This window comes from Colletotrichum higginsianum, chromosome 4, assembly GCF_001672515.1.
Source record: "Colletotrichum higginsianum IMI 349063 chromosome 4, whole genome shotgun sequence".
NCBI lineage: Eukaryota > Fungi > Ascomycota > Sordariomycetes > Glomerellales > Glomerellaceae > Colletotrichum > Colletotrichum higginsianum.
In genome coordinates this window covers 1,441,552-1,467,332 of record NC_030957.1, presented here as the reverse complement: position 1 = coordinate 1,467,332, position 25,781 = coordinate 1,441,552, and the positions used below count along the sequence as shown (strand labels likewise).

The following is a 25,781-nucleotide window of genomic DNA, read 5'->3' as shown; positions in this document are numbered from 1 at the left end:
TCACCGGGGCATCACCCTCTTACCATCCAGGAATTTGGGACTTTTGTTGTCATAGTACATATTGGGTGTTTGCTGTTGTCGTCGCGCTTCGTATGCCTGGCGCTCTTCCTCATCGAGAGAGAAGGCTTTCTTCAGCCAGCCAAAGGCACTGCGCTTCTTCTTGAGTCGCTTCTCTCCGCTGGCCGTCATCTGCGAGTCGTATGTCATGGTAGTGACTGTGCTCAGCATGCTTGCACCACCCAGTCGAGACGGCGCGTTCCTCTGGTGTGCTGGATAGTACCCGGACTGATGCTCGTAAGGTGACCTTGGTTGCGCACCTGCGGTGAGGGGCCTCTGCTGGAGTGGAGAATGAGGGCTCGCTTGCACAGGGCGGTAGTATTGATGCTCGGATCGCGGAGAAGGTAACACAGGTGGCTGCACCGGCGGAGAAAGCTCGTTAGATGTGTGATAACGCGGCCGCTGCTCGATGTCTGACCCATACGCCGAATCCGGGGCGTGATACTCTCGAGGCGATTCTTGCCCAGTGTGAGGAAGGTCTGTCGCTGGTGGCGGAATCAAGATCGACTCTGGAGGGGTTGTCTTCAACGAGACACGTTGACGTAGCGAAGTCTGCTTTGTGGGCGTGGGCGCCTCTCGTTGGGTTTGAAACTTGCTTGATTCTGTTGTCGCAGAAGGTGGGAAGGCCTCCTGTGGCTGCGGCGTATATGTCCGCGGCTGGAGAATGTAGAGCGGTGCGTCGTCCAGTGCGACCTCAACTTCCTCATCACCGATGGGCTCCGACACAGGCCCGTCGGGCGCTTCCAAAGTCAGCCTAGGTGTGTTTGAATGGGTGCTTCTGGTGGTGTGGGCGGTGTTGCCCGTGCGCCCGGTATCGTGTGAACGCGTAGTTCCATGCGAGTGAGACGTCTGTTGAGAATTGGAAGTGTTGTGTGAGTGTGTGGTGTGGTATGAATGTGTTGTAATGTTTGAGTGCGACGTCTTGTGTGTCTTGGCGGACTGTCGATCTGGGGAAGCGGCTGGTGATGGTCTCTGTAGGGGCATGTCAAAGTAGACGGTGTTTGAGCTTGACCTTGCCCCAGTTGAAAATGAGCCACTCACGCTGTTCGCGCGTAGAGTTGAGCGCCTCGCAGCCCTCGAGGATGGGGGTGAAGACGGTGGCGAGCTAAGTGAGGCATCGTCGGTTCGAGCCCCGTGCAGAGGCAAGGAGAAAGGTGGGATGCTAGCCTACAAGACTATTAGCATCGCACAGGCAAGAGCACACGAGGCTTCGACTCACCCAGGTTCTCCGACTTACTTCACCGGCCTTCTTACTCATTTCTGCCACCATTTTTGCGAGCTTGATGATCAGAGAGTTCAGCTCCTTGCCCTGAGTCTGCAACTCGACAAAGGCATTGTACCAGCCCTCCGTATTGCCTTTCATGGCAACGTAAATGTCCACAACGTCTGGACGATCTTGACGCCAAGTGCCCGCATTTTGTTGAGCTAGATAAATGGCAAATTCTTTGGTTGCGGCCAAGCCCTGCTGCACATCCTTGTCGTACTGTTCAAGTTGGACGTTGGTGCGGGCCACAATGTGTTCAATCTTCTCGTTCCCCTGAACGATCTCGAGTCGAAAGTGGCGATCCTCCAACATCTTCTCAAAGGCCTCGAGGTTCTCCATGGGCAGACGAAGGTAGTCAATTCTCTCCTTCAGGTCCTTGGTTGCCTGATCAAAATCCTCCATGATGACTTCCAGAAACTCGTCCACCTCGTCGATATGGCCCTGCAGAATGCTGACAACTTGAGCCGCACTATTGGCCATGCCGTGCAGCAGCAGGTAGACGCCAAAAGATATCTGAGCCATTAGCTTCTGGAGCTCATGTTGCTGCTGGCCGGGCCGATAGCGCCAGAGCATATCGGGCAGGTCATCTTCGCGCTCTTGGCTAATAAGATCCTCTCGACGGACCTTCGCGTCGGCGGTTTTGAGTTTCGGCTTGTCGGCGGGGTTGCCGTCGGCAACTTCGAGAAATGACTCGGCAAAGGCGGCTTGCATCGAGGGAATGGGATGGCAGGGAACCTTGGAGCTGGCCAGTGTCGGGGACTCGTTGTTGAAGCGGCGTGTGTTGCGCAGTGGGATTTGGGGCGCGGTTGCCGAGGTGGGTGTCCGTTGAGCATCCTCATCGTCGCTCTCAAATATGGGGGAGGGATGGCCATCAGGCGGAGGCAAAAGAACGATGGGAAGATCCAGACTCAAGTCGAGGTTATTGCCAGCACCGAAGGACATGCGTGGGAAGCCGGTCGAGGCAGCCATGGCGTACAAAAGCTGTGTCTCGGGCGCTATAGACGAGCAGCAGAGACCATTGGTATGCGACAACTGTCACAACCGCTCGACAGGGCGGATCGGGTGGTAATCGGGACCAAGGCCGTGGGATGCGATACGGCAGGCCGATGAGCCAAGTAGGCGCAAAGACGACGCTGTGCGACGCGGGCGCTTAGAGAGAACCACTACTGTCACTGCCCGTCTCACAGATGTTTATGGTCGTCGTTGTTTGTTGCGGTTGTTGGTTGGACGAGAGGAACAGAGGGCGACAATTGGCAACGATGGGGAGAGAACGAGCGAGAGAAAGTCGCGCTGGAGAAAGAAAAAGGGCCGCGTTCAGCAGTCGCACATAGACATGACAGGCAGGATAGCCCCTGGTTGGTGAGGAGGGGCTTTGAGGGAAGGAGAGGAGCGAGTAAGAATGGATCCGGGGTCGGGTCGTCGTAGTGGTAAAAGAGGGCGGGTGGGCGTGTGAGGGAGAAGGAGGGGGCGAGGCAGGGCAAGGTATAGATTATAGTGCGAGTTGGGATAATATTAGTATTACGAATAAAAGGGTTAAGGCTGGGATCAGGAAGCGAAGAGAATAAGAGTTGGAAGGGCCAAGCGATGAACGACGGGTAGGCGGACGGAGGCGGCTCAGACTCGGACAAGTATGGCGGGGAGGGCAGAAAAGAGCATTCCAGACAGAACCGGTCCCAACAACAACGGTGAGGTTGGAGGCAACAAGAAGGGCGACGACCACGATGGAGAAGGGCAGGTCGAGGCGAGCGAGCGAGCGATGTGTAAAGTGAATCTCTGGTGATGATGGGGAGATTGAAGGGGAAACGTAAAATAAAAATAAAAAACCCCCCAGAGCCAAAAATGACACAAGGCGAAAGGAAGAAAAGGGCGGAGAAAGCTATCCTGTCCTGTACTGTCCGGGGGGGAGGATGGGATGGATGGATGGATGGATGGATGCCCTGGACAGAAAGGCAGGCGGTAGGTAACCTCCACCGAACTGAATGAAAGAAAAGAATGGCCCCAATGCCGGGGGTGAACACTAACTACCTAGGTACCTATCTAGGTAAGGTAAGGTAAGGAGAGGGCAGGGAATCAGTATCGTTCATTCGACGCTACTGTGTTCGTGCCGAGGAGAAATGGTGCAGGGTGGTAGTGGATGCAAGGTCAGCGCGAGGGCCAGGCCTGGTATAGGTACACATGTTGCTGTACCGTGTACCTGAGATGGAAAGGAGCTCAAGGAAGGTAAATCAGAAGCTGGGTGGGTGCGTAAAAGGCCCGTGAGGTATCTATCGTATCGTACTTAGGTACCAAACTTCAGATTCATCAGCCTGTAATACTACCTTGGTAGACACCAATACATCCATCTAACACCCCATTCGGACTTAGGGTTTACCTTTCGTTCCTGACCGTCGGAGCTTCAGCAATGGGTAAGAAGAAAATAGCTAGTTGTGCTGGCGATGCTGTTGCTGGCGGTGCAGGGGGTGATGGGGATTTGTAGTGTTGGTTGACACTGACACTGACACAGTGACACTGACATTGGCATGACATCGACATTGACCATGGGCCTGGTTGTGGTCATCCGGTGCTCGTTCCTACCTAGGTAGGTAATGAGGTACATGAGCGCCGATAATTGTACTTTTGCCACGTACCTACCTGATGCAACTGACGACTGCGACCACCACCGCCGCCTCTTGCCGCTGGGACTGGTGGGGGTTTCTGCAAGTACCTAGATACCTACAGTTACTCACTTACTACCTAGATAGGTAGATAGATACCTAGGTAGGGGTGGGAAAAGAGACCACCGGTCCGAGGGCACTGACTGTCCAGTCACGTCGTTTCTCAGTGCCCCTCCCCCTTCTCCCTTCCCCGGCGTCCTTGCTTCCTCCTTCCGCGCCCTTTGTTTGTTGGCTGTCTCGTCACATTTGGCATTGTCTTTGTTTTTCTTCTCTCATGCTCGTCTGCAGCTCAACAGAAAATGAGTACAGATGTAGATGCTTGCCTTGCGTCCGACCTTCTTTTCCTGGCTCCGTTCTTCAGAGATCAACTCAAATGGCTTGTTCTTTCGCTCAATTTAACCAAATGATCTATCTATCAGACCATAGCATCGACTCCTGCTGGCCATCGCATCGCTCATGAAGCAAGATTGAGGCACACCCACCACCAAACCTGGTCACCCTTGGACCCTGTCGCTAGTCCTCTTTTCTGCGTTAGCCTCCTTTCGCTTCCTTCCCTCCCCCTTCCCTCCCCTAAACCCCTGAACAAAACGGGGAAAGGCATGGCAGGGGCGGAAAGGGCCCAGAACTGTCCGATGGCTCACCCAGATGGAACTTGGCCGCAGGGACCTCGAACTGGACCTCGACCTCACCCCAGATCCCTGAGCCAACTCTGCTGAGTGAGAGTCTCACTTCACTCTCAGTCGCCCACGCGGTCACTTTCGCTGCATGGAATGGCATGGCATGCTGCCCTCTCTTGGCACTCGATAACCATCGTGCTGCCCGCTCAGCGGCTCTCGGACGTGAGCATTTGAGCTTCGGGTGTCGTCAAGAGAGATATCCTGACACACCAACGCAGGGACAAGCAACTCTTATAGGCATACTTGGGCATATGATGTCGAGTTTGTCATCGAATTTGCTGACTCCCTACCTACTTTTCCGGTCAACGAAACCGCTCACTGGCTCAGTAAAAAAATAAAAGATTGAAATAAAAGCCCACCCACTTCCCTTCCCGCCCCCTAGCTTGCAAAGCGCATTTGCTGGCTGCACAAACCCGTACCAGAACCACGGGATACGCCGTCGAACTTTGCTCTATCTCCACCGGTTGACGTCTGACGTCTGCCCGTAGCAGACAGGCAGGAAGCCGGCGGAGGTCGAATGCCTCTGGCTCAAGTACGTCGGACTGCGATCCCAGTGTCGGTGGTGACTCGTCCCAATCCAGACTCGTAGAGACACACCGACCGCCATGGACGTAGTGAGCGCGCCTTGCAGGCCCAGCATATGCACGCTGACACGCTAAGGCGGGCGGGCAGATGTTTCGTCAGCCACGAAACACAAACACGGCAGAACGCCCCGGCCCTAACATATTCTGGCATTTGACTGGCACCATTTGCACTCTGTTACCTCGCAGATGCATTGCAATCCAACCCACGGCGTCCGTACAAGGGGAAATAAGGTACCTTGCCTTAGGGCCATGAGACTATTCACTTGGTGCAGGAACGAGTCTCGATTCGGGTTGAACCCCTGGTAAAGACAGCCAACCTGGGAGTCTGGGACTCCGTCTCGTTACTCACCCCCTCATCCATCTTCCTCTCGTGGACACATACGAATGCTATGGGAAAGTTCGTCGTCGTCACCCGCCATCCGGCCCATTCCAGAAACCATCGTCGGGCCGGCCAATTGATAACTCGCACACCTATGACAGGGTTGAAAAGGCGAGGGGCGTCTGTCATTCGGCGTTAACGAGCCGAAACTTGTCTCTATTTTAATGGTATTGCCGCCGTGTCGCACACACGATGTATCACCCGGTGTCCACATGGCATGGCAATGTCACTGCTCACTGCAACCCCACTCTTCAAAGCATGGCTTGGTTGACGACAGCAGGGCCTGCAAGCCTGGGGAATCCAATGGCGTTGTGCTTCTGTCTTCCCTCCTCTTCGCCCAACCGAGCCCGGCACCACTTGATAAGCAAACCTCGCCACAGCAGAAGCTCCCCACGTTGACACGGAAGCAAACCACTGTCCATCCTTACTGTACAGATACCATCATTGTCCCAGAATCGCGCCCTTTGTTGCCCGCCAACGCCGGCACGAGTCGCAGGGCGGTGGGTGCCTTCTAGGTCTCTTTTACCAATGCATCGCTGGACGGCTGCCTCGCACGCGCACGGCCTTTGGTGTTGGAAGCGGCGAGGCTTCCCCTGACTCTCAAACAGCCGACCGTGTCGCTCGACAACGCTCACGGCGTCTTGGCCGTTGTTTGACACGAGGTTGCATCGACAACTACGTCGACGGCTCGCTTCACTGGCCTCGTTCAAACTGTGCACATGGGCTTCCTGTACCGATCGATCTGCCTCTTTTCCCGCCCACCCAGAGTGCCCGCTCACTCCCTTGACCGACGACCCCTGGAGGCCTTCTGTATCGATCAGATGGAATGTTCGGCCCCATTCACATCAACCAAGTTTCTGCTATTGGCCCATTTCCCCCAGGCGTCGTTGACCGCCGGACAAGATTGGTCACAGCATCCCTGCCGTGGCTGGAACGGGGGAGATGAGAAGAGACGAGGAACAAAGACGAGATGAACGAATGAGCCTCATTGCGTTCGTTTGGGAAACCCCTGGTGGAAAAAGGGAATTCCGTCCGTGCGAGCAACCATTTCAGCCCCGATTGCGAAGACGGAGTATCCGTATCATTCAGCATTTCGGCATGGCATTCGATAAACAGGTGGAAGTAGCAACCCCAGCCTTGGTTTCGATTCCCAGTCTCGTCCGTCCGGGTCTGCCGCTTCCTCTGGGCGGTCGCTGACATACGGCCCGTTGTGGCTCTTTAGAATCAATAAATGGCACCAAACGGGCCCGCTGACATCTCTTGCTGACCCGATGACCTGGGCGAGTCAGATGAACGCATCCCGTTCGGTGGCTTATGCCGTCTGCAATTGGCAATGGTCGATATTAGGTTGACGGAATATTGGTCCTTTCGAATATTGCTAGCCCACACCTCAAGAGACCCGACATGGGCAGCCGGAATGGGAAAACGATGGGGGTCGACCGTCGATGGAGGATGACGGACATGACGACGCGATGGGCCACAATCTGCAGGCTTTGCTTGAGTGGAGCCTGCACGATGCTGTTTGACGAGATGACTGTGGCTCCTGTGGGATTTGTGAGTGAGTTGCTGGCCTCCTTCCAATCCCCCCACCCCTCGTGGCACACCCAGACTCTCTCTCAGAGTACGAATGCTCAGCGTGTGGACTCATCCTTCGTGGCCCAGTGCCCGAGAGTCGGGAAGTGGCGGCGGCACTTGCATTCGCGCTTCTCCGTCCTAACCCAAGCGCGGTAATAACGGGCATCCATGATTCAGCCGTTTTGCGAGACAAGCGCGGGCTGCAAGGCTTGCCCTGGTTTCGATCATCGCACCTCCGCTCCGTCCAAATGGTCGTCCCGTTGGTGTTTGGCATTTGTTCTTGATCGACGGCCGGTTCATCTGGGGATCGATCTGCAACCAAGGTTGAGAAGAAACCCATGCTGTCTTCTCTGTATGAGCCTCACCCCGCAACGTGCATGTATTTATCAAGGAAATGGCAAAGGCGTGACGGGCTGCATGACAGACGACAGCGGCGGGCAAGGCAAGGCATTTTCCATGCCCACGATGGCTTGTGTCAACCTCAGCCTCGAAACTCTGAGCATACTTCCTCAGTGTAGCCAGCAGACGGGCGACCCGACCAGCCTCATGCTACACTCGTCTCCTTGACATGACGAGCCACGTTACTGCACCCGCAACACAACCCATCCTCCGCTTACTATACCTTACTCGGCGCCAGCCACACAGCATAGCCTCATAACCCGAGGGCATTGTGATTCTTAGAAGGGTGCCATCAGCCATCGGCCTCCGTTCTCGTCTCCAGGTTTCGCGGCTCGCCCCTCGATACGGCCGAGGAGAAATCGCAGAAAAATAGTAGATATCGTGAAATTTCCAGGATCCCCATTTCATCCCCCCCCTTCCCCCTTTCCTTTCTTTCCTCTTCTTGGTCAACATCGTTCGTGATCTTCTCCCCCACATCATCTCCGGCTAGCACTGCAGACTGCTGCAGTGGTCAAGACTCCTCTTTCAGGACGAGATCCACAGTCCCTAGACCAAAATAGCGGAAAGGACAACCGAAAAGGAACAAGAAGCCACATCGTATCCACTTTGCTCCAGTCAAATCCCTCCTATGGGGCTTGCTCGACTCGACACTGCATTGCACTGCATCGGTCATCTCATTTCGCGCCTCGGCTCACTTGGTTGACGCATTGAGCAGCGCAGCTTTGTCGTCGGCATCGGCCTCCTCCTCCTCCTCCTCCTCCTCCTCCTCCTCCTCCTCCTCCTCCCCCCTCTCATTAACCGAACGCAAACCCCTCAAGAGGTCATATTCACAACCCATCTCGGCAGGTGATAGAGTAGCAATACACGGACAGGAGCGCAAGCCGTACACGGCACGCGACATTGAATCAGGCACGGGTGCCATCAGGAGCGGGTCACCCTCGCCGCGACGTGATTGCGCTTCTCGGCCAGCGGAGCCCATCCCTGCAACCCAACGACCCGCGCCGAGAGCCAAGGCGCCCCGTTCCAAAAATCCTCTTAGGTTCTCGAACCGCCCGCGTTCCTGGTTCAACTCCAAACCTTCACCATCGTGAAGAGCAGCACGAAGGCGTTCAGAGTCCTTTTCCAGCGGGATTCCACGAGGCAGAACACGATGCTCGCTGCCTTCCGTTTCGGGACGGGTCTATGGGATCCGTCTCACCGCTTCGAGACATCGTGGCTCCTGTCACCCTATTTGTTGGGTGCTTGTCGGGCGTTAATCGTGAGTGTTGTTTTGCCCCTTTTCTTCCCGTTCCTTGTCGCGTCCGGGTGACCCTTTCAGCCTGTCTCGAAATGCCGTTACTCGTTATCTTTCTACCTAATAGCGTGTTGGCGCAATGTCGTCCAACCGAGGAACTACCTTGCCCAAGTGGAAACTAACGGTTTCTCCTGCAACAGAGTCTTTACATCTTCGTTGTCCGCTTCTTCATCATTGGCTGGACTTGCTCTCACAGCACGTTTGGCGGGTGCGAAGATGTCAGAGCAAGCTTCTCCTTCTTCACCGTCCTGACCTACTGGGGTCTGGGCTTCTACTTTCTCATCTCGGCCATCCACACCTTCACATACGCCCGCTCCGGGTCTCCGCTGCTCGAACGCTTCCCGCGACCTCTGCAGGCTCTGCACGCATTCTACTACACCACCGTCGTCACCTACCCCTTCATCGTGACGATCGTGTACTGGGGCATCATCTATAAGGGGCCGTGGTATCCTGAGCAGTTCGACGCCTGGAGCAACATCTCCCAGCACGGCCTCAATACCGCATTCGCCCTCTTCGAGATTGTCATCCCGCGCACCAGCGCCGCCCAGCTCGAGTGGGTGCATATGCTTTGGCTCATCATCGTTCTAGCCCTCTACCTCGCGCTCGCGTACGTGACGTACTACACCCAACACTTCTACCCGTACACCTTCCTCGACATCGAGGCGAACGGCAGCGGCAAGGTGGCCGCCTATATCGTTGGCATCGCTGTTGCCGGCATCATCTTCTACCTGATCGCCAAGGGCCTCATCTGGTTGAGGGAATGGGTGACGGAGAAGAAGCTGGGCATGGACGGCAAATTCGCGCAGCAGCGCTTCCACAACTATGACACTGAGCTGGGCACCATCAACTCCAAGCATTGAGATGGAGCATTCTGGGGCAAGAGGTGGCTCACGGAGTGAAGAGTACATACACCGTTAATCTATATATGGTATACACGCTGCAGTCATGTCTCAAGGCGGGGCCAGGATAAGGACGGGGAGCAGGTGCCGCATTGTTACTATACCCCAGGACCCCATGGGGGAGGCTTTGTTCCCCTACGATGATACGCATCGCGACTGAGAGAAGCGCAGAGGTGGCCGCACCTCGCATTATTGTCTAATGCGGTAATACAAGTAATGCAGACATCTACAATGTCCCTGGAATGGTCTTATTTTGAAGAGCTACGCCGTCACGCTTAGCACTTTAACGAGATGCCTCTTCGCATCTCGGACTCTCTTATCTCAAACATGATCTGGACGCCCATATACAGTGACACACAAGCAATCATAAAGAACATAACGCCTGAGGATTGGGGTTAGACCGGGCACGTTCAATGTGGAGTTTAAGGACGGTAACAGCAGCAGCACTTACCTGACCAGTCGTGCAGAATACCGTAGAGGATACTCTGCAAGCCGTCTAGCCCCACGGCAAACCCGACGAGATTGGCAATCATCATCATAAGCACGTTGGCAACGGCGCCCAGGCCGCAGAGCCGCCGGTACGCGTCTGGGCGACCCTCCCACTTCCTCGCCGGAAACAGGAGCTGGGCGAGGACCTCGGGCAGGAGGAAGAGCACAATGAGCCAGCCCCAGATGAGCAAGCGCAGGCGGATGTCGTGCCAGAGGGCGACAAAGGTGAAGACCAACAGGTACGTGGCGATGGAACGCACGGTGGTGGCCCAGGAGCGGAAGTTGGCACCGCCGAGGGGGATGTAGATGTAGCGGATGAGCCAGCGGTTGTAGGAGCGGTGCCAGGCCTTCCAGAAGGACTTGGGGGACCAGTTGTTGGAGACGCAGCGCAGCATGTTCTCTGGGGGATCGACGCCGTCGAGGAGGGCCCAGAGGCGGAAAAGGCGCCAGGGGAGAAGGAGCTTGAGCCAAATGATGTGAAGGTTAAAAAAGGAGAGGAGAGAGAGCTGAGCGGGCGAGTAGGTGGACCAGTCGATACCCGCGTGGGAGATGGCGCAGACATAGTCGTAGTGGAGGATGACCTCCATGGCGACGAGGGCTAGGAGAAATCGGACAGCGTAGCGGAGGGTGCGATAGGTCTCTATGGTCGCAGGCGGGTGGCGCAGCTGGGAGATGAAATCGTTGTAGGTCATGATGGGTCCGACAAGGTAGAGGGGCGCGTAGATTGCATAGGCGAGATAGTTGCGGAAGGAGTAGTCCTGGGGGGCGGCGGACATGGCGAGCCGGTCGCGCTCGGAGAGATTGGCGGGGTCGAGTTGCTTCTTCTTGTGGACGTCAGCGCTGGGTGAAGAAGGGAAAGTCTGTTGGTCTTACCTCCAGGGGACTTCCACTCCGCTGGTCAAGGCTGAAGTAGTAGTCCAGGTTGAAGCTGATGAGTCGCAGGACGGTGATGTTAAAGAGAATCTCCCAGCGGCCCATCAGCCCGCCATGGTGGTCCATCCAGGCGCCCCAGCGCATGAGGAAGGGGTCCTCATCGAGGAGGTTCTTGCCCGATGGCGGCGGCGTAATGTGCCGCGCAATGGCGGCGAACTTGTATCCCTGGCACAGCTCGTTGGCGAAGAGCATGCAGATGTTGAAGATCCAAGTGGCGGCGGGGACGTGGCGGCGAGGCAGGCGCGTGGCGATCTGGTAGTTGATATAGAGGATGGCTAGGACCTTCATGGCGGAGAACCCGTGCAGTGCGACGAGAAAGAAGAGGGCGAAGCGGTAGTCGAAGGAGGCGCGCTGCTCGAGGCGGGCGTCGCCCTGCTCCGTGACAGATCTCTTGTCCAGGTCGGTGGGGACGGGGAACACTGCGTTCCAGAGCTTGCGCAGCAGGGGATGGCAGAGTAGGAGGACGGCCATGAAGGGAAGGTTCTGGCGGAAGGTGTGGTATTGTGAGTCGGATACATCCTAGAATGAGAAGCTCGAGATCAGTCGTCTGGACGTGCCGGGGAAGGATGTTTTGCTGGTAGCGTGGCTTACGATCTTGCGACCCGGGATCCAGCCGTCTGAGAGGAAGCGCTCGTAGTTGTGGTATCGGGGATCAGAAGCTGAAGAGGGACACGAGGCCGTCAGAAGATATTCTTGGACAATTTTCTATCAATGGGGGGCAACGCACGTCGTGAGACCTCGTAGGCGATCCAGAACATGTACGGCACGATGCCGCCGATGAAGACCACGTAGAGCCAGTACTCAGGGGTGTTCCATTTCGACGGCTGCGCGCGGGCGCGGGCCTTGGCCGGCAGCTCCTTGCCCTGCGCGGGGTCGGCGCGAGCCTCGACGACGGTCTTGTAGGGAACAGAGGAGGGATTTGTGAAGCGAGTGTCGAGGTTGTCGAGGTTATAGATGCTCCTCAGGAACCTGAGGAGGGCGGCCATGGCTGCGGCGCGAGCTCTCAGGGAGCTTGCTGGTGGTTCGCGCGAAAAGATCCGGAAGGAAGGGAAGAAGAAGAAAAGGCCAATGATCGAGTGTTTCTATAGCATTGTCGGTGAGGTAGTTTGAGAAGAGAAGCTCTGGCAGACAGAGCTGGCCGTGGGTAACGCAGCCGGTCAATCGATCTGTGGGAAAAGGGTCCGCGATGCGGGAGATTGGGACAACGAGGGATGCAGCGTGGTCTCGTGTTCTCCCGCGGCCCAGATGGAATTCGCATTTCCGTCCCATGTGTCCAGACGGGGGGTTATTTCTGTGACGCAAACCTGCTAAGCTAAGCTCGGACAGGAATTGACAGGGCACCCAGGTGAGTCGGTATGTAGTGGCGGAAGTACAGGCACAGAGTACCTACCTACACTACGGAAACTCGGTGTAATTCTTCCACGTGCGAACAAGTAACGACTCAACTGTAACCATTTGTCTAGCTACCTACCTCAGTACGGATAATGAATAACATCTAAACGGCTAGCTGCACTGCCCGCAAAGAAGAGGCTTCGGTGGTACTTTCCTTTCCTCGCGACCAACGGGTTTGAGTACCTATCCACCTACGTACGTCCAATCCAATTGGCGGGGAGGATCGTCAAGACTCTTACCTGGGAACCCCTTTTTAGGGTGGAGTGACTGGGATTGGGGCAGGTTAGGCAGGGGTAAGCAGGGGGCTGTCAGCCTCAATGCCTTGATACCTGAGCTGCTACAGAAGTGTTCCGGCCAATGGGGACTACCTGATATGATGCCTTCTTATAATCATAAATAGAGGAGCCAGTTGAGCCTTGAAGTTCCGTGATATCTTATGAGGAAAGTTCAGATTCGGATATGGAGGTTCTCCGAGGGCAAACGAGTTCTTTGGGCACCTCCGTGCTGTCTTCGCAGCGTCAATCCTATAACACTACATACCCATCAAGGTCTCTCTCTCAGGGGGGGTAGCCCCAAGTGCGGAACATCAGGAACACCTCGTCCATGCCTTTTCCTACGAAGCTCAAGTTGAGCCTCAAAACCTGGGTAGCCCATCGAAGCAATAGCCAGATACTATACGGAGGAGACTCCTCTCCACATTTGGTTCTTTGAAGGCAAACGTTAGCCACTTATAAAACGCATGAGATATCATTTTGGTCACCAGAATAACCAGGATGCCAAGGAGAGGATACATACTTTCCAATGCCTAACTCCAAGCTTTTGGCAGGGAAATACCAACGTCCAAAACAAGCCTCAAAACGATGCTCAGGCTCGATAATTGCGTAGCGACAAGGGCATCAATACTGGGTTTCTTCAAGTCCAAGCCCGTTAGACAGAATGTCAGGAAATACAAAGCACGCAGGTTTGAACAACCTTAACCCTAGCGGCAGCGACGCTTATCTTCCTCCGTCGAACGACCACGAAAGTGGGATGGGGAAAGGGAAACCAAAACTCAAAGCTGAGACTCTTCGTCTTGTCAACAACTGATCAGTAGTCTCTGGTAGCTTTGATGCGACCGCTTGGTGTATGACTCGAGCAACATGCCGAGCTGCACCAGGTCAAGTTTTCTCGCAACCCTGCGGACGCGTGGTGCCAACACTGGTCACACCTCCCCTAGAGAGTCGCGTTCGCGGCCATATCCTATCTCTCAATGATGACTGCCACCGCTGGGCAACTTGCAAAATTGGCAGGTCAAACGTGCGACGGCTCTTGAGGCGAGATACGCGCTTACCGAAACCTCTAGTATTGATTAAGGAATTCGAGTATTAAATGCTCTTGACCATGGGCGGCCCGTCTCAGATAATGCAAGAGTTCCATATCTACTTCTGGGAAATGATGCGGAGATGGAAAGAACACACTGCACTATACTTATAGCAATGAGTCAAAGCCAAATCAGCGTCAGAACCGAGTCTCAGTACAAAAATGCGGTTCGGACTTTACCGATGCCCCTCTAGCTGGAAAGCAGGCGACTGTTTAGAAAAGAGCACTTCTATGACAGCAACCTATAGATCGGTCATCTAAATATCCCAAGCGGCTTCTAATTACAAACCAGGGGGGCTGGGGGACTGTTGGCTAATCTCGCTTTCTTCTTCCTCGAAGCCTTATCTACTTGGTATGATCGACTCTCTTGTTCCGTCCCAGCCAGTAGCGTTCTTACATACCTAATTGATCCCTGAGCTGCTGCAGAAGTGATCTAGCCAATAGCGTAATATCAATTAGGAAGATACAATACGACTACGCAGCTCATCCAACAAGATGCGACCGCACTCTAAGTTCTTATCCCTCATCGAAATATCTTTGTTCGGACCGAATAGATTGGAAACATATATGCATTGTGAAACTTTTAGTCTTGGCCGGCTGAAAAGTCGGAACCAGCTCCGATGTGGGGCCGATCGCCGGCCCGATTGTCGTTGAATGCAATGACCTACTTGACCATTTTACTCAACCGTATTTGTCACATACGACCATACCCATTGGAAAACTCGGGATCCCGTCCGCTCTCCCATAGATAAGCCAATGAGGGCCGGATTAGTAGTTGGGTCGGTGACGACCAGCGAATACCTGGTGTTGTATGTTTATTTTTGCCAACCTATCGATGCTTCATACAATAGCTCTTTCCACATATAATCTGCTACCCGACCCTCAAAGCTCCGTATTCGTTGTCTTCCATAAGGGCTGTACCCGGTACTTTTGTATCCCACGGATGCCGGAATCTCAGACAGAGCTCCTCCTTACCGAAGTTCACTAACCCATTGAACGAGTCCGAGTGATTTTCCACCACTGCCACGGCCTCCATGGTTCGCATTGTCCGCACTCCGGCACACGTGTTACTCAAGACTCCACCGTCGGCGGGCGCCGACTGCTGAGAGAGAGCAAGCAGCTCTGGGATCGTGTCCCATCCCTCGCCCACTTGCCCCTCCCATAAACACCACAAGGTATAAGCAATGGCAACAACAGCATGCAGCAAGAGTACCACCGCCGATGCCCAATCAAACCATCCCTGTATCTTCATAGCATACGCCGTAAAGACTGCCTTGACAACCATCCGTGTGCCGTTTCTGCCCTGCAGAGCTGCCGGTTGGGGGAATGTCTCGACAGGGTCCCCGCTGCGTATCATAGTGCGGTACACGCTTTCAGAGCTGTCGTTCCAGTGGCCGTACTCCCAGGCCGGAAAGAAGCGCCATGTGTCGATGTGTCGTGGCATGGCGGCACGAGAAATTCCGTCGGCGAAGAAAGTTGAAAAAAGAACCTCGAGATAGGCAAGCTGAGAGTGAATGGTGTCTGAGTTCGTCGCGTTGACGGAGGGAACATGTGCCAAAGCTACCATTCTTTCGAGAAGGGAAGGTGTGAAAAAATTGTAAATTCCTGAGCCTTCGGTGTTGCTGTTGTCTGCTGCGCCACCGGATATGGAGGCGTCGGTTACTCTCGGGGATAGCATTTCGTACCAGCTACGTCGTATCTGAATTGCCTTGTACAGCTCCGGCCTCTTGGGATGATACTCCCCCCAGCTAAAGGGTATCTCGTCTGATGCTAGTTCCGTATCGACGATGCTACGGGACTGGCTTCCGTAGAAATCGTAGGAGAGTACCTGGTCTACCAAGCCCCCGCCCTTAGATTCGATGACGGAATGGCCTTTGGCCCAACGGGCATCAACGGTACACGTTGATGCGGCCAATTCACGGGAGCTGCTGTCGAAGCCCGTGGTATTCCTAAGAACGAAAAGCGCCAAAGAGCTTGCAGAGCCGGCACGTGATTCGATGGGAATCACAAGGGAATTTGGGACTTGCTGTTCCAAGAGAGCGATCGACGTATTCGCTGTAATCAATCCGTTGGCTGTGAAATAGGCCATCACAGCTTCTCTGACGTCAATAGTCACGCTGGCCGCCGGCTTCTTCTTCTCGCCATAGAGTGAGTACGTGTCCAGTTTCGGGAACCTTATGTTTTCCAGCATTATCTCGTCAACAAGTCTCAAAGGATCATGCCCAATGCAAGCAACCCTTACGACGGGGACCTGGGTCTTGAGATACCACTTCCATGTCTGTGCAAGTACCCAGTTAGCCGGGTATGGGGCGACTCCGGGACGAGTAGCCCTCAAGCTGAGCAAAGCATCTCGGTAGAAAGAAACGGCTGCAGTCTCGAGAACTGCCGAAGGAGCGTGGGTCGTGTATGCCCAAGTGTCTCCGTGCTCAGCATAGGCACCAGCAACAAACATGTTCTTCGTGAGACTACCAATGACGACGGAGGTTAGCACTGACGGATGGTGCTGGGAGCAATCAAAACCCACGTGTTATCTTGCAGTTGTATCTTGTATAAATTTTCTACAAAGTTGAACCGTCGAGAGTAATGGCTATACAACGGTAAAAACCCAGCGGAAGGACAGGCAAAGTCATGGAGGCGTGCTTGGTCGGCAGAGCAGTCATGGTCCAAGAGGAGGTCTGCGTCAAGAACAGCAGGCCACAACTGCGACTCGCTACCTATCATGGTCAACCGTTAAAAAAATTTCCCTCAGCAAACAGATCAGGAAAGAACCTCACCGTTAAGCCAGAAAATACTGCCCCCAGTTGGTAAGTTCATCATCCTTGGTATCATGAGAACAGCGGTCGCTGGACCAGCAAGCAGCGTCAGGCCACCGCTCACGACAAGCAAGCCGACCAGGAATATGTTTTGTCCCCACTTCTGATTACGAAAAGACCGGACGCCGCCCCAAAATTCGACGGACCAGAAGAAGCTGAGGGAAGGTCTAGTCAGAAAGCCCGCTGCTGCCTCGGTGATTTTTGAACGGAAACTGACCTGACCTGCGCAAAAGCCTTATCGGACCCCAGAAGACCAAGCGGCACTCCGTCTCTAAACACAAGATGGCGTCGGATGACATTCAATATGATGGAGCCCAGGCTTGCTGTGATAAGGAGCTCCTGTGGGAAGACCTTGTTTAGTAGCCCAGCCTGAAACACCACGGCGATGCGAGAAATAAGCAGCACCACCTACCTGCAGCTTTGCCGAAATCTGGAGAGCGCCGAGTTTCAAGTCATCCTGGCTGTTGGCGCCCTCTAGTTCGCGTCCGATGAAATATCCACGAATGTTGTACGTCAATAGACACGCTGATACCGCCGCCGGCAGTATGTGAACGGCGGAACCTGCTAGCACGGCTCGTCGCGATTTGTGAAAGAGAGGCTTGCGTGGTTCGGATCCGTGGATTATGCAGGCGATGCCTAGGCCTACGGATCGCAATAGCAGCCTGAGACACTGCATCCATGGAACGGAAGATGGGGCGTTCTGGGAAGGAAGAGATTTTGTTTTCGCTGACGGTCCCTCAACCTGCTTCCTTTCAGCTGAGCTGGTTTTCGGTTTGGTGATATTAGTTGATGCGTCCGACATATTGTCTTAGGTCTCACAAATCCAGGGAGTCCGACCAAACCAAAATGATGGCAGAAGCACTGTTTCCAGGAGCATTCAACGGAAGACGAACTAAAGCAAAGCGGGCCTTCAGATCGAACGGAGACGTGTGAGGGTATAATGAGAAAGTCTAGGTCAAGACTCATCAGGCTGTGCGAGGCAGAAATGTGGCGCGGTCTTGCTCCAGTCTAGGATCAGCATCCTCATTCTTGGCGTCAGTAGCAAACACAAGTAGTGTTTTTATCGATTTACCGTTACAGATGGCCAGAAGAGTTACAGGGATTCCGCAGTTCCACCAATAAAGATATCCGAAGATGGTACCAACATCGGTTCAAGCGGACATTCGCGCCAAGTCTAGGCAACTTCGGCTTGGGCCACATATCGCCAGGGCCAGCCGTGCCGTGGGATGCCTCACTATCCCGTTTACTTCCGATGCCATATTCTCGGGCGCACAGAATTTCGCCGCTCTTTGCCATTGATCTTAATCGAGCCGTAGCAGGGTGTCTTGGAGCTCGACTCAACATTGATTTCCCACCCCCGTTCCGACGTGATGCGCCAGCGTAACCACCTAGCTATTCCATAAATTTCCCAGAAGTATCAGTCCCTTCTTACCATTTCATTAACGAAGAACAAACAGTCCACAACCCTGACCAGGAGTCTCGCCACATCAGCCACACTGAGGCTGTCAGTCTCACTCATCTCGACAACGCCACTGCTCAGGAGTTTGCACGTCCGCTTTGGTGTCGCTCTGCTTCGGCTCCTCAACATCGTAAAATCTACCCTCAAAGCCCTCACCAGCGTCCACTCCAACTTTGTCGACTGAAACTCCTTGTCAACGAGGCCAAGGGGGCGTATACTTGACGTTGGTTCACCTCAGGACGGCCTTGGACACCCACGGGAGATTGGTCCAGTAATACCCAACGGCCGCTGTAGACATGATTACGATGCGACGAATACCGGCTTACATGAAGACCTCAAACAAGTTGGCGCACGAGTCAGCCAAAAAGCGGGAAGGCGAGAGCTGAGGCGCGAAAGGGCTCCGAGACTCGCGGGCCGCGTTCGACGTGACGATGGTCGCCGAAGGTATCTGGGAGAACATCGCGGCTAGAAACGACTCTGTTTCCGGATTTGATAGAGGCGAGCCAGTGACGACAGTAAGGCCAGAACGAGGGGAGAGACTAGCAAAGGTACGGATGAGGGTTACTGCCATATGGCCTTCAAACAGTAATCAGGACACGACGTGCTTGCCGGTGCGCGCGGTGGCGCCGAGAAGGAATTGCATGGTGTTAAACAATAGATAGGCAGTGTTGTGTATTTGTCTGTCTGTCTGAGTTTGAGGGAATGCGAGTGGAAAGAGGAGGCCAAAACCTTAGCAACAAAGCGGCGAGAAGAAGTTACAGATGCTTTTATCATTGACAGGCTTGCAGTAAACTCGAAGGTCAAGGACGTTTGCTTGTATCGGTCTACACACCTACATCAGGTACTCAGAGACCTGATGCGTTGCAACCGGTTGGCTGATAGAGCTGAGAATCTTCTTGCTTCCCTATTTGGCCTCTGTGATGTTGATTGGTTTAGTCGGTCCACATTCTGCAAATGGGAGCATCTTCCCCATACCCCTGATATCCACGCTGCACCAGAAAAAAAGAAAAAAGGCTTGTATCCCTGTCAGCCCCTGGTATCCACACACGAAGCGGCTGCTTTCTTTCAACAACAGGCCATCATTGCCACTCTCGAGGAAGTATCATCGGTGGCTGGGACAACTGTTCCCCAGACAAGCGGGCGACAAAAAAAGAAAACCGGACTCGACGACACCTAAACTCTCTCTTTCGAACCTGCTGCCTGTGAAACAATGCGAGTCATCTCGCCGGACACGCGAGTCTAAGGTTTTAATAGCCGAATGTCCAGAACAGGATAAAGGGACATGCCTAAAAGGTTTTGTGAAGAGTATCCTTCTGCCAGTCCCAGATAGCTAGTGTGAAGCAATCCCGAAAGCATCTTACCCTCCAGTCGGGGTGGTTGCGAGCGCGGAGACGAAGTTGAGCAGTCCGAGATTTCTTCCGGAAAGCCGGCAGGTGAGAAGTGAAGTCATTCTTCACTATTTCCGTTATGTTTCCCTGGCATTCTTCCGCCCGCTTTCAACTTCTGTCCGATGTTTAATAAGGCAATTGCCTACGGCGAGAAGCTTCAACAAGTATGGAAAGAGGGCAGAGCTCCTACGGTAATGGAAATTGCTTGGAAGATCAGGACCGTCGAGCTGGGATAATAATCGAGAACCTTCTTCGCGTGTGGCAAAGCTTTGAGTCAGTGACAGGAGGTAGGAAGCCGCAGGAAATGCTACTTACCGTCTTCTCCTTCCCTTCGTTCAAGAAGTAATTCCAGAATGGCAGCAACCTTGGCAGCACCATGACAAAACCTTCATCGGCTCAGCACCCCCCCAGTTCCTTCCTAGCTTGGAGATCACACTGCACACTCAAGACAACCCAGAAAGTATGAAGCACACCAGTCCGTAGAGATCCGAGGGAAGGAGTTCGCTGTCGGAAAGAGATATCGAACCAGTCCCCGTCGGATCCTGGATTCAGGTAGATAGGTAGTCACAGATGAAGGCCGTTGTCTACACAGATGATCGATCGCCACCACTTCTTCTGCCTTCCGCTCCTGCTGCAATATGCCGCTTACCCTACAGACTTCCACTGTCTCCCCAACAATACTGCTGCCCCGCAAGGACATGGCAGGTTCTTTCCTATCTTTATCGCCGGCTCTCTTTTTTGCTGGGAAGCTTCAAGAGAGCTGAGCCCCTACCTATTTTGATAAGAAGTTCTTCCATGAGTTTGCGAACTCTTGCCCAAACTGGTCACTCTAAGTGCATGTTGACATGTGGTACGTCTCCCGTGGCCATAATCACTCCCCCCTTGACCACAGTATTTAATCTCACCTTTTCTCACATCCATAATCTGCTTGTTCTTTTCTCCACAGATGCTTCGATTGATCAATCATCTCCGGGGTTTACCTTGTAGGTCGAGCTGATCTTCATGCTCTGTGCTGCATATGACCTTGCATATGTATATATGATGTCAGAGGCTGTCTGCTTGCTCCAGTCACGCTCGAATAGTTTTCGTCGTTGATTTCTGGGCCTTGAGCCCTGGTCTCGAAGAAGAAACGCCTTCATTCTGCAGCAAAGGCCAAGCTTGCATTCCACATTCGATGGCTTTGTTGGTGACTCTCTCTCTGAGTCCAGTCTACAAAGATGAAGTGGTTCCATCATCCTGGGATGTTCGTCCTCGTTGGCATAGAAGCGTGGCTCCTGGTTACCTAGAGGTGACCCGGAACTAGGGCTCCATAGCTGCACGAGCCCCTGAAATCAAAGTGAGCATATCAAGATAACAACTAGATATTGCATGTAATTTGTGAGATGGTGAAGGTGGTCCTGTTCAACGAAGCATCACCAAGGTATCTCTTTTCACTTATCTGATACGTGACGCTGCGAATAGGGGAGAGTCAGTCGCAAAGGAGGCAACCCAGACGACTGGGTTAGATCACATCAGTGAGAGCAATACATCCTAAGTTGTTGGACATTGAGAAAAGCACGGAATACCCTATGGGGATACGAGTAGGCCGTTGGTCCGCAGCGGGCGAGACTGGTTTTAATTTCATCCCAGTCATCCTTCAGGCCCCAGTCGCTCGTCTTGTTAATGGAGGGAGTTGTTAGCGAAGCATGCAACAGAGGGGTGTAAAACAACCCGCCTGTGACGAGCCACCGATAGCCTCAATGTTTCAATCTAGTCTCGGAAGATACGTTGCCTGTACTGCACAAGAGAGCAGAGTTCCTTCGTGGGGGCAGGGCAAAGATTTGGCGGACACAAAAGCACATGAAACCGAGATCACGCAATCTCCTACGCAAATAGTTACAATTTGGAGACCTAAAGAAATTAATACATAGCATCTCTTCTATCGGGATGCTGATGTCAGTCTACCAGGTACCCATACACAACCATAACCAGCTAGCTGCCTCCTCAATACGACGGGGGTGCAGCGCTCCTGGACAACTAGCGGGTACAGCGCGTTCGTTGCCTGAAGTCATTCCTTAGGCGGCTGGCGTCGTCGGCCTTACCACGACGGGACGTATCCATCAATCGTGGCTGGACCCTGGAACCTTGGCTTGAAGCCGTGTTGGGCTACCTTGTCGAACATGCGATGGTGGCTTTCCCCTGTGCGCGTCAGCGCTAGCTTGATTAGGCTTTGGGAGCGAACCCGCCAACCATACGTACAGTCCAGGCTTTATTTTCCCTGTATTGTTTCTGTCATACCTCGAGCTACGATATGAATAGGTGACCAGCGAGCAGCTTTGTCCCGAGACCCGGCCACTGGTCAACCCCTTTGACTTATGTATAAAATGGCCAGCCCAGTCTCTCTCTATTCCTCTCCCAATGTTCTTGACAGAATAATCTTGTAGCCTCATGCTGAAGCTCGTCACAAACAATCCCAGGATCGCATCGGAACTGCTGCACCGCTCCTCCAAGATGTCACCAGCTTTTACTCTGTATGGCGCCCGCGGTTCGACCAACACGGACCGTGTCCGTCTAACCCTTGCCGAGGGTGGTTTCACAGACTACGAGCTCATTCTCATCAACCTCTACAAAGGTGAACAAAAAGTAAGTCAACGGTATCTTCTTCTCTTTTCTTTTACCTCCCACTATGAAGCTATCGCTTACGCTGCCGCCCACCATCAGTCCGGAGAAAACCTGAAGCGTCACCCGTGGGGCAAGGTTCCCGTCGTCACGTTCCCCGACGGCTTCACCCTCTACGAGAGCCGCGCCATTGGCAAGTACCTCGCCAAGAAGTACTCGTTCCCGCTGCTGCCCTCGGACTCTGACGCCGAGGCTGCGGCGCTGTTCGACCAGGCGCAGTCGGTGGAGACGCTCTACTTCGCCGACCCGGCGGGCCGAATCGGGTACGAGAAGTTCGTCAAGAAGTTTATCGGGTTGCCCGCCGACGAGGCCGTCGTCTCAGCCGCCCTGCGGTCCGTCGAGGCGTTCTTCGACGTCGCGGAGCGTGCGCTGCAGCATAGTGACTACATGGCCGGGAAGGACTTCACCCTCGTCGACATCAACTACATTCCGCTCGTCCAACGGCTGGTTGCGTGCGGATACGGAGACGTCATCCTCGGCCGCAAGGCCGTGCAAGCTTGGTGGGACCGAGTCGTCAACAGGCCGGCCATCCAGCAGCTGTTGGCCGCGGACAAGGAGACTATGACCGCCGCGCGTGGATAGTGTAATAAGAGAAATAGAAATCAATCGAAAGATGAATCGTACTACCACCGCGCGTCTCAAAATGAAGGCTTCGATTAAAGTGCGTGACAGCGAGCATTATCTATTAGGACTGTGGCAGCTTCGTCACGTTTCCATGCCCTCCTTGCCCTAAATCACACAGAAAAGCGGCTTCGTCAAGAAACCTCCCCTATTAGTTTGTTAATATAACATAAGCTCATGTCACGTCATTGTACAAGATGCTGCTGGGGCCCTGTGGTCTTGCTGGCGTGGGCGAGGCGTGGGATTGGGGAATGAGGGATAGGGATGACACGACGACGAGAAGAGAGATCGGACGAATGCCATGAAACTCATGATGCGTTCTTTAGGCTTGAAACGGCCAATGAGAGTAAACTCGCCAAAACATCAAGAGCGCCAGGATCATAGAGGCATAGCAGCGTATGGGGCCTGCCGAAGCCGACTCGGGGGATCAGGCTGATGATGAGGACCGGGAAGACGACGACGAGCGAGGCGCAACGCCGGAGCAGACCGTCTGGCTCAGCAGAATTTGGTAGTCAGTCTTGGAGATGCCGATGATCATGATACCCAACACGTGCAAGAAGGTGCCGGCGACGAGCAGGTGGCGGGGGCCAAAGTAGTTAAAGACCTTGCCAGCGAAGATACCGCCGGCAAATATGAAGAAGACTGCTGAACGTCAGAGCCTATCGCACCCTTTCTCCGCCTGGGTGGCCTTGTCCGAGTCGCAATGGGGCGACGGCGGCGAGCGGCGAAATTATGCTGCTCTTTCCCATTTTGGGTTGGTGAGGTCTGTCGAAGGCACAGCCTCGGGTTCGAGATATCTCGCCCCTGTTGATGACGACTCATGTCAGCCCTTCCTCCGGTTGGAAAAGTTGTGCTTCCGAGAAAGGGCAAGGAAATAAGACAAAAATCCTCGGGCCTGCTGGCGAACATGCCTAATTGACCTGCAGCTTTGGATACCGACCAAAAAAATAATTTGCACCGACCCGAATCATTGTCTACTTATGTGAGACTGTAACATGAAGTTGGCCGGTTCAGCCATGATGTACGATCCAGGTGACATACTCTCTTCACGCCATCAGCTTCTCCAATATGTTTATCAGCGTACTTTAAGTGTCCCTTGCCCACTTTCTCATACCACCGCGTGTCTCATACGCCTTTACTCCTTCCTCTATAGTGCCCGCTATGGGCCGCAATCGGTCGATCTCGGTCCGCAACTCGGTATGAAGATCCGGCGAGGAGCAAAGCGCGCCCAGGAGAGCGACTTTCAAGATCTGGTGGAAGAAGCGCAGGAAAGACACCGAAAGAGGCTCGGGCCGGGAAGGTCTCATATCCGCAAGAACGAGTTTGAGATCAACGAGCCACGAGTCCAACAAGTTCAGCAGGGATGCTTGCTCGGACAGCAGCCGAGGAGCACTTGCCGCCGGCTCGAGACGCGACAGCCTGTCAAGGAACTCCAGCGTTGTTCCAGCAATCCTTGTGAGCCGCGTCCGGATGTCGGGCGCGATCGCGCGGAGATTGCGGGATTTGGCAGACTGCTTCATACATATGGCAACCACCGTCCCGCTCGCATCGGGTTCGGTCGTCGCTGGAGAATCCGCAAACTTGCACGGCGCAGCGAACAGCTTGATGATGAACACATCCAGCAGCGGTATCTTTTCACGGTCAGCCGGCAGCGATTTCGGTCTCGCGCGGTACTCGCGCATGATGCTGAGTCCTTGTATGATGTGCTGGGTCATGGCGGCGTAGTTCCCCCGCACTTGCTCGATACTGATGAAGATCTGACAGCAGAGCAACGCCGACTTGGATTCCTTGGGGCTTGGGGACGAAAGTCTGGTTGCTAGGCCCCCTAGTGCTATACAATATTGCTGGAGGCCATAATCATAGCCGTAGCTCGGGGTCCGCTGCGCGACAGACGCCTCGAGTTGTTCCCGGAGAGCCCTGAGAGACGAGACTGCATGCTGTATCGTTGGATCAGTCTGGCTGGCCTGGAGAATTTGCCTGGCTTCTTCATTACACCCTAGCTTCACATCAAACATGGTCTTGGTCGAGAAGTAACGGCCGAGGAGGTCGATGTCCTGAGGGGAGATCTCGATCCCGGTCGAGGTGGGCCGGAAGAGTTGCAAACCAGCCGCGCCTGGCTCGATGCAGCTGCCGGCATGGACGTTACTGTTTATGGATTGCCTGGCAAAAACGAGCCGAAAGGGAGACGCGTAGCCGTCGCAGGTGCGGCCAGTGCTGACGCATTTCCGGCAAAACGGCTTGTTCTCGTCGCATTTGACTCTTCTTATTCTGTTGCTTAGTTGATTCAGTCAACAACCGTACGTCTGAGGCCTCAGACATAGATCTGAGGGAACCCGGCGATGAGATTTGGGACCGACCTGCACGTCGCACAACCAGTTTTCACCTTGGTTCTCCTCTGGATATTTCGTATTGGGGGGTCGAGGTTGTCTGCCATCGTTGCTGGGCAGCACTCCCTATAAAGGAGAGATAGGCCAATACTGGAGGAAGCAACCAAGCCGAGAAGACGAATCAAATCGTTCCCATTGATCTATTGTCGGCCTCAAGAGGCAGGCGAGTCGCTTCCACTTCGGGTCGAGTGTGTTCCTAAGGTGCCGCCAGGGTGGGTGTTTATCTCATCTGTATACCTACGTAAGAGATAAGATGGTCTGATAATGAGTAAGCCAATCTCCCCGACTGCTTACTCATTCGTGTATTTGGGCTAATGCCTAAGATGAATAGGACTTAGCATCCCTTCCCTTGTAAGCAACACCCATCTCAAGAATTAGCGGGTTCCATAGCGAGACCATGGTACATGCTAGGCACGCCTTGCGAGTCCTGAGATACCTAACTAACCTTCTTCTTACCAGCTGAAGAAGGAATGTTGCAACAGAGCCTTTTGATTCCCTTC

General features: G+C 54.0%; 6 protein-coding genes across 6 annotated transcripts; 2 read left to right on the top strand and 4 right to left on the bottom strand.

The window, feature by feature from the left end:
• Window positions 1-2,290, bottom strand: CH63R_05746 (uncharacterized protein; the record flags this gene model as incomplete). The annotated part of the gene is made up of 2 exons (XM_018300721.1): window positions 1-1,224; window positions 1,295-2,290. 2 exons carry the CDS (start codon window positions 2,288-2,290, stop codon window positions 1-3), a joined length of 2,220 nt encoding a protein of 739 aa, XP_018158571.1.
• Window positions 2,291-8,739: 6,449 nt separating this feature from the next.
• CH63R_05745 (uncharacterized protein) lies at window positions 8,740-9,743 on the top strand (the record flags this gene model as incomplete). Its single annotated transcript, XM_018300720.1, has 2 exons — window positions 8,740-8,847; window positions 9,024-9,743. The coding sequence occupies 2 exons, from the start codon at window positions 8,740-8,742 to the stop codon at window positions 9,741-9,743; spliced, it is 828 nt and encodes a 275-aa protein (XP_018158570.1).
• A 314-nt stretch (window positions 9,744-10,057) lies between these two features.
• On the bottom strand, window positions 10,058-12,190 carry CH63R_05744 (MBOAT family protein; the record flags this gene model as incomplete). The annotated part of the gene is given in 5 exon segments (XM_018300719.1): window positions 10,058-10,164; window positions 10,234-11,131; window positions 11,145-11,723; window positions 11,796-11,863; window positions 11,932-12,190. 5 exon segments carry the CDS (start codon window positions 12,188-12,190, stop codon window positions 10,058-10,060), a joined length of 1,911 nt encoding a protein of 636 aa, XP_018158569.1.
• A 2,636-nt stretch (window positions 12,191-14,826) lies between these two features.
• On the bottom strand, window positions 14,827-16,407 carry CH63R_05743 (uncharacterized protein; the record flags this gene model as incomplete). The annotated part of the gene is made up of 1 exon (XM_018300718.1): window positions 14,827-16,407. The coding sequence occupies one exon, from the start codon at window positions 16,405-16,407 to the stop codon at window positions 14,827-14,829; it is 1,581 nt and encodes a 526-aa protein (XP_018158568.1).
• Window positions 16,408-22,042: 5,635 nt separating this feature from the next.
• Window positions 22,043-22,855, top strand: CH63R_05742 (Glutathione S-transferase; the record flags this gene model as incomplete). The annotated part of the gene is made up of 2 exons (XM_018300717.1): window positions 22,043-22,237; window positions 22,316-22,855. The coding sequence occupies 2 exons, from the start codon at window positions 22,043-22,045 to the stop codon at window positions 22,853-22,855; spliced, it is 735 nt and encodes a 244-aa protein (XP_018158567.1).
• Window positions 22,856-23,979: 1,124 nt separating this feature from the next.
• Window positions 23,980-25,328, bottom strand: CH63R_05741 (C6 zinc finger domain protein; the record flags this gene model as incomplete). Its single annotated transcript, XM_018300716.1, has 2 exons — window positions 23,980-25,162; window positions 25,252-25,328. The coding sequence occupies 2 exons, from the start codon at window positions 25,326-25,328 to the stop codon at window positions 23,980-23,982; spliced, it is 1,260 nt and encodes a 419-aa protein (XP_018158566.1).
• Between the last annotated feature and the right edge of the window lie 453 nt (window positions 25,329-25,781).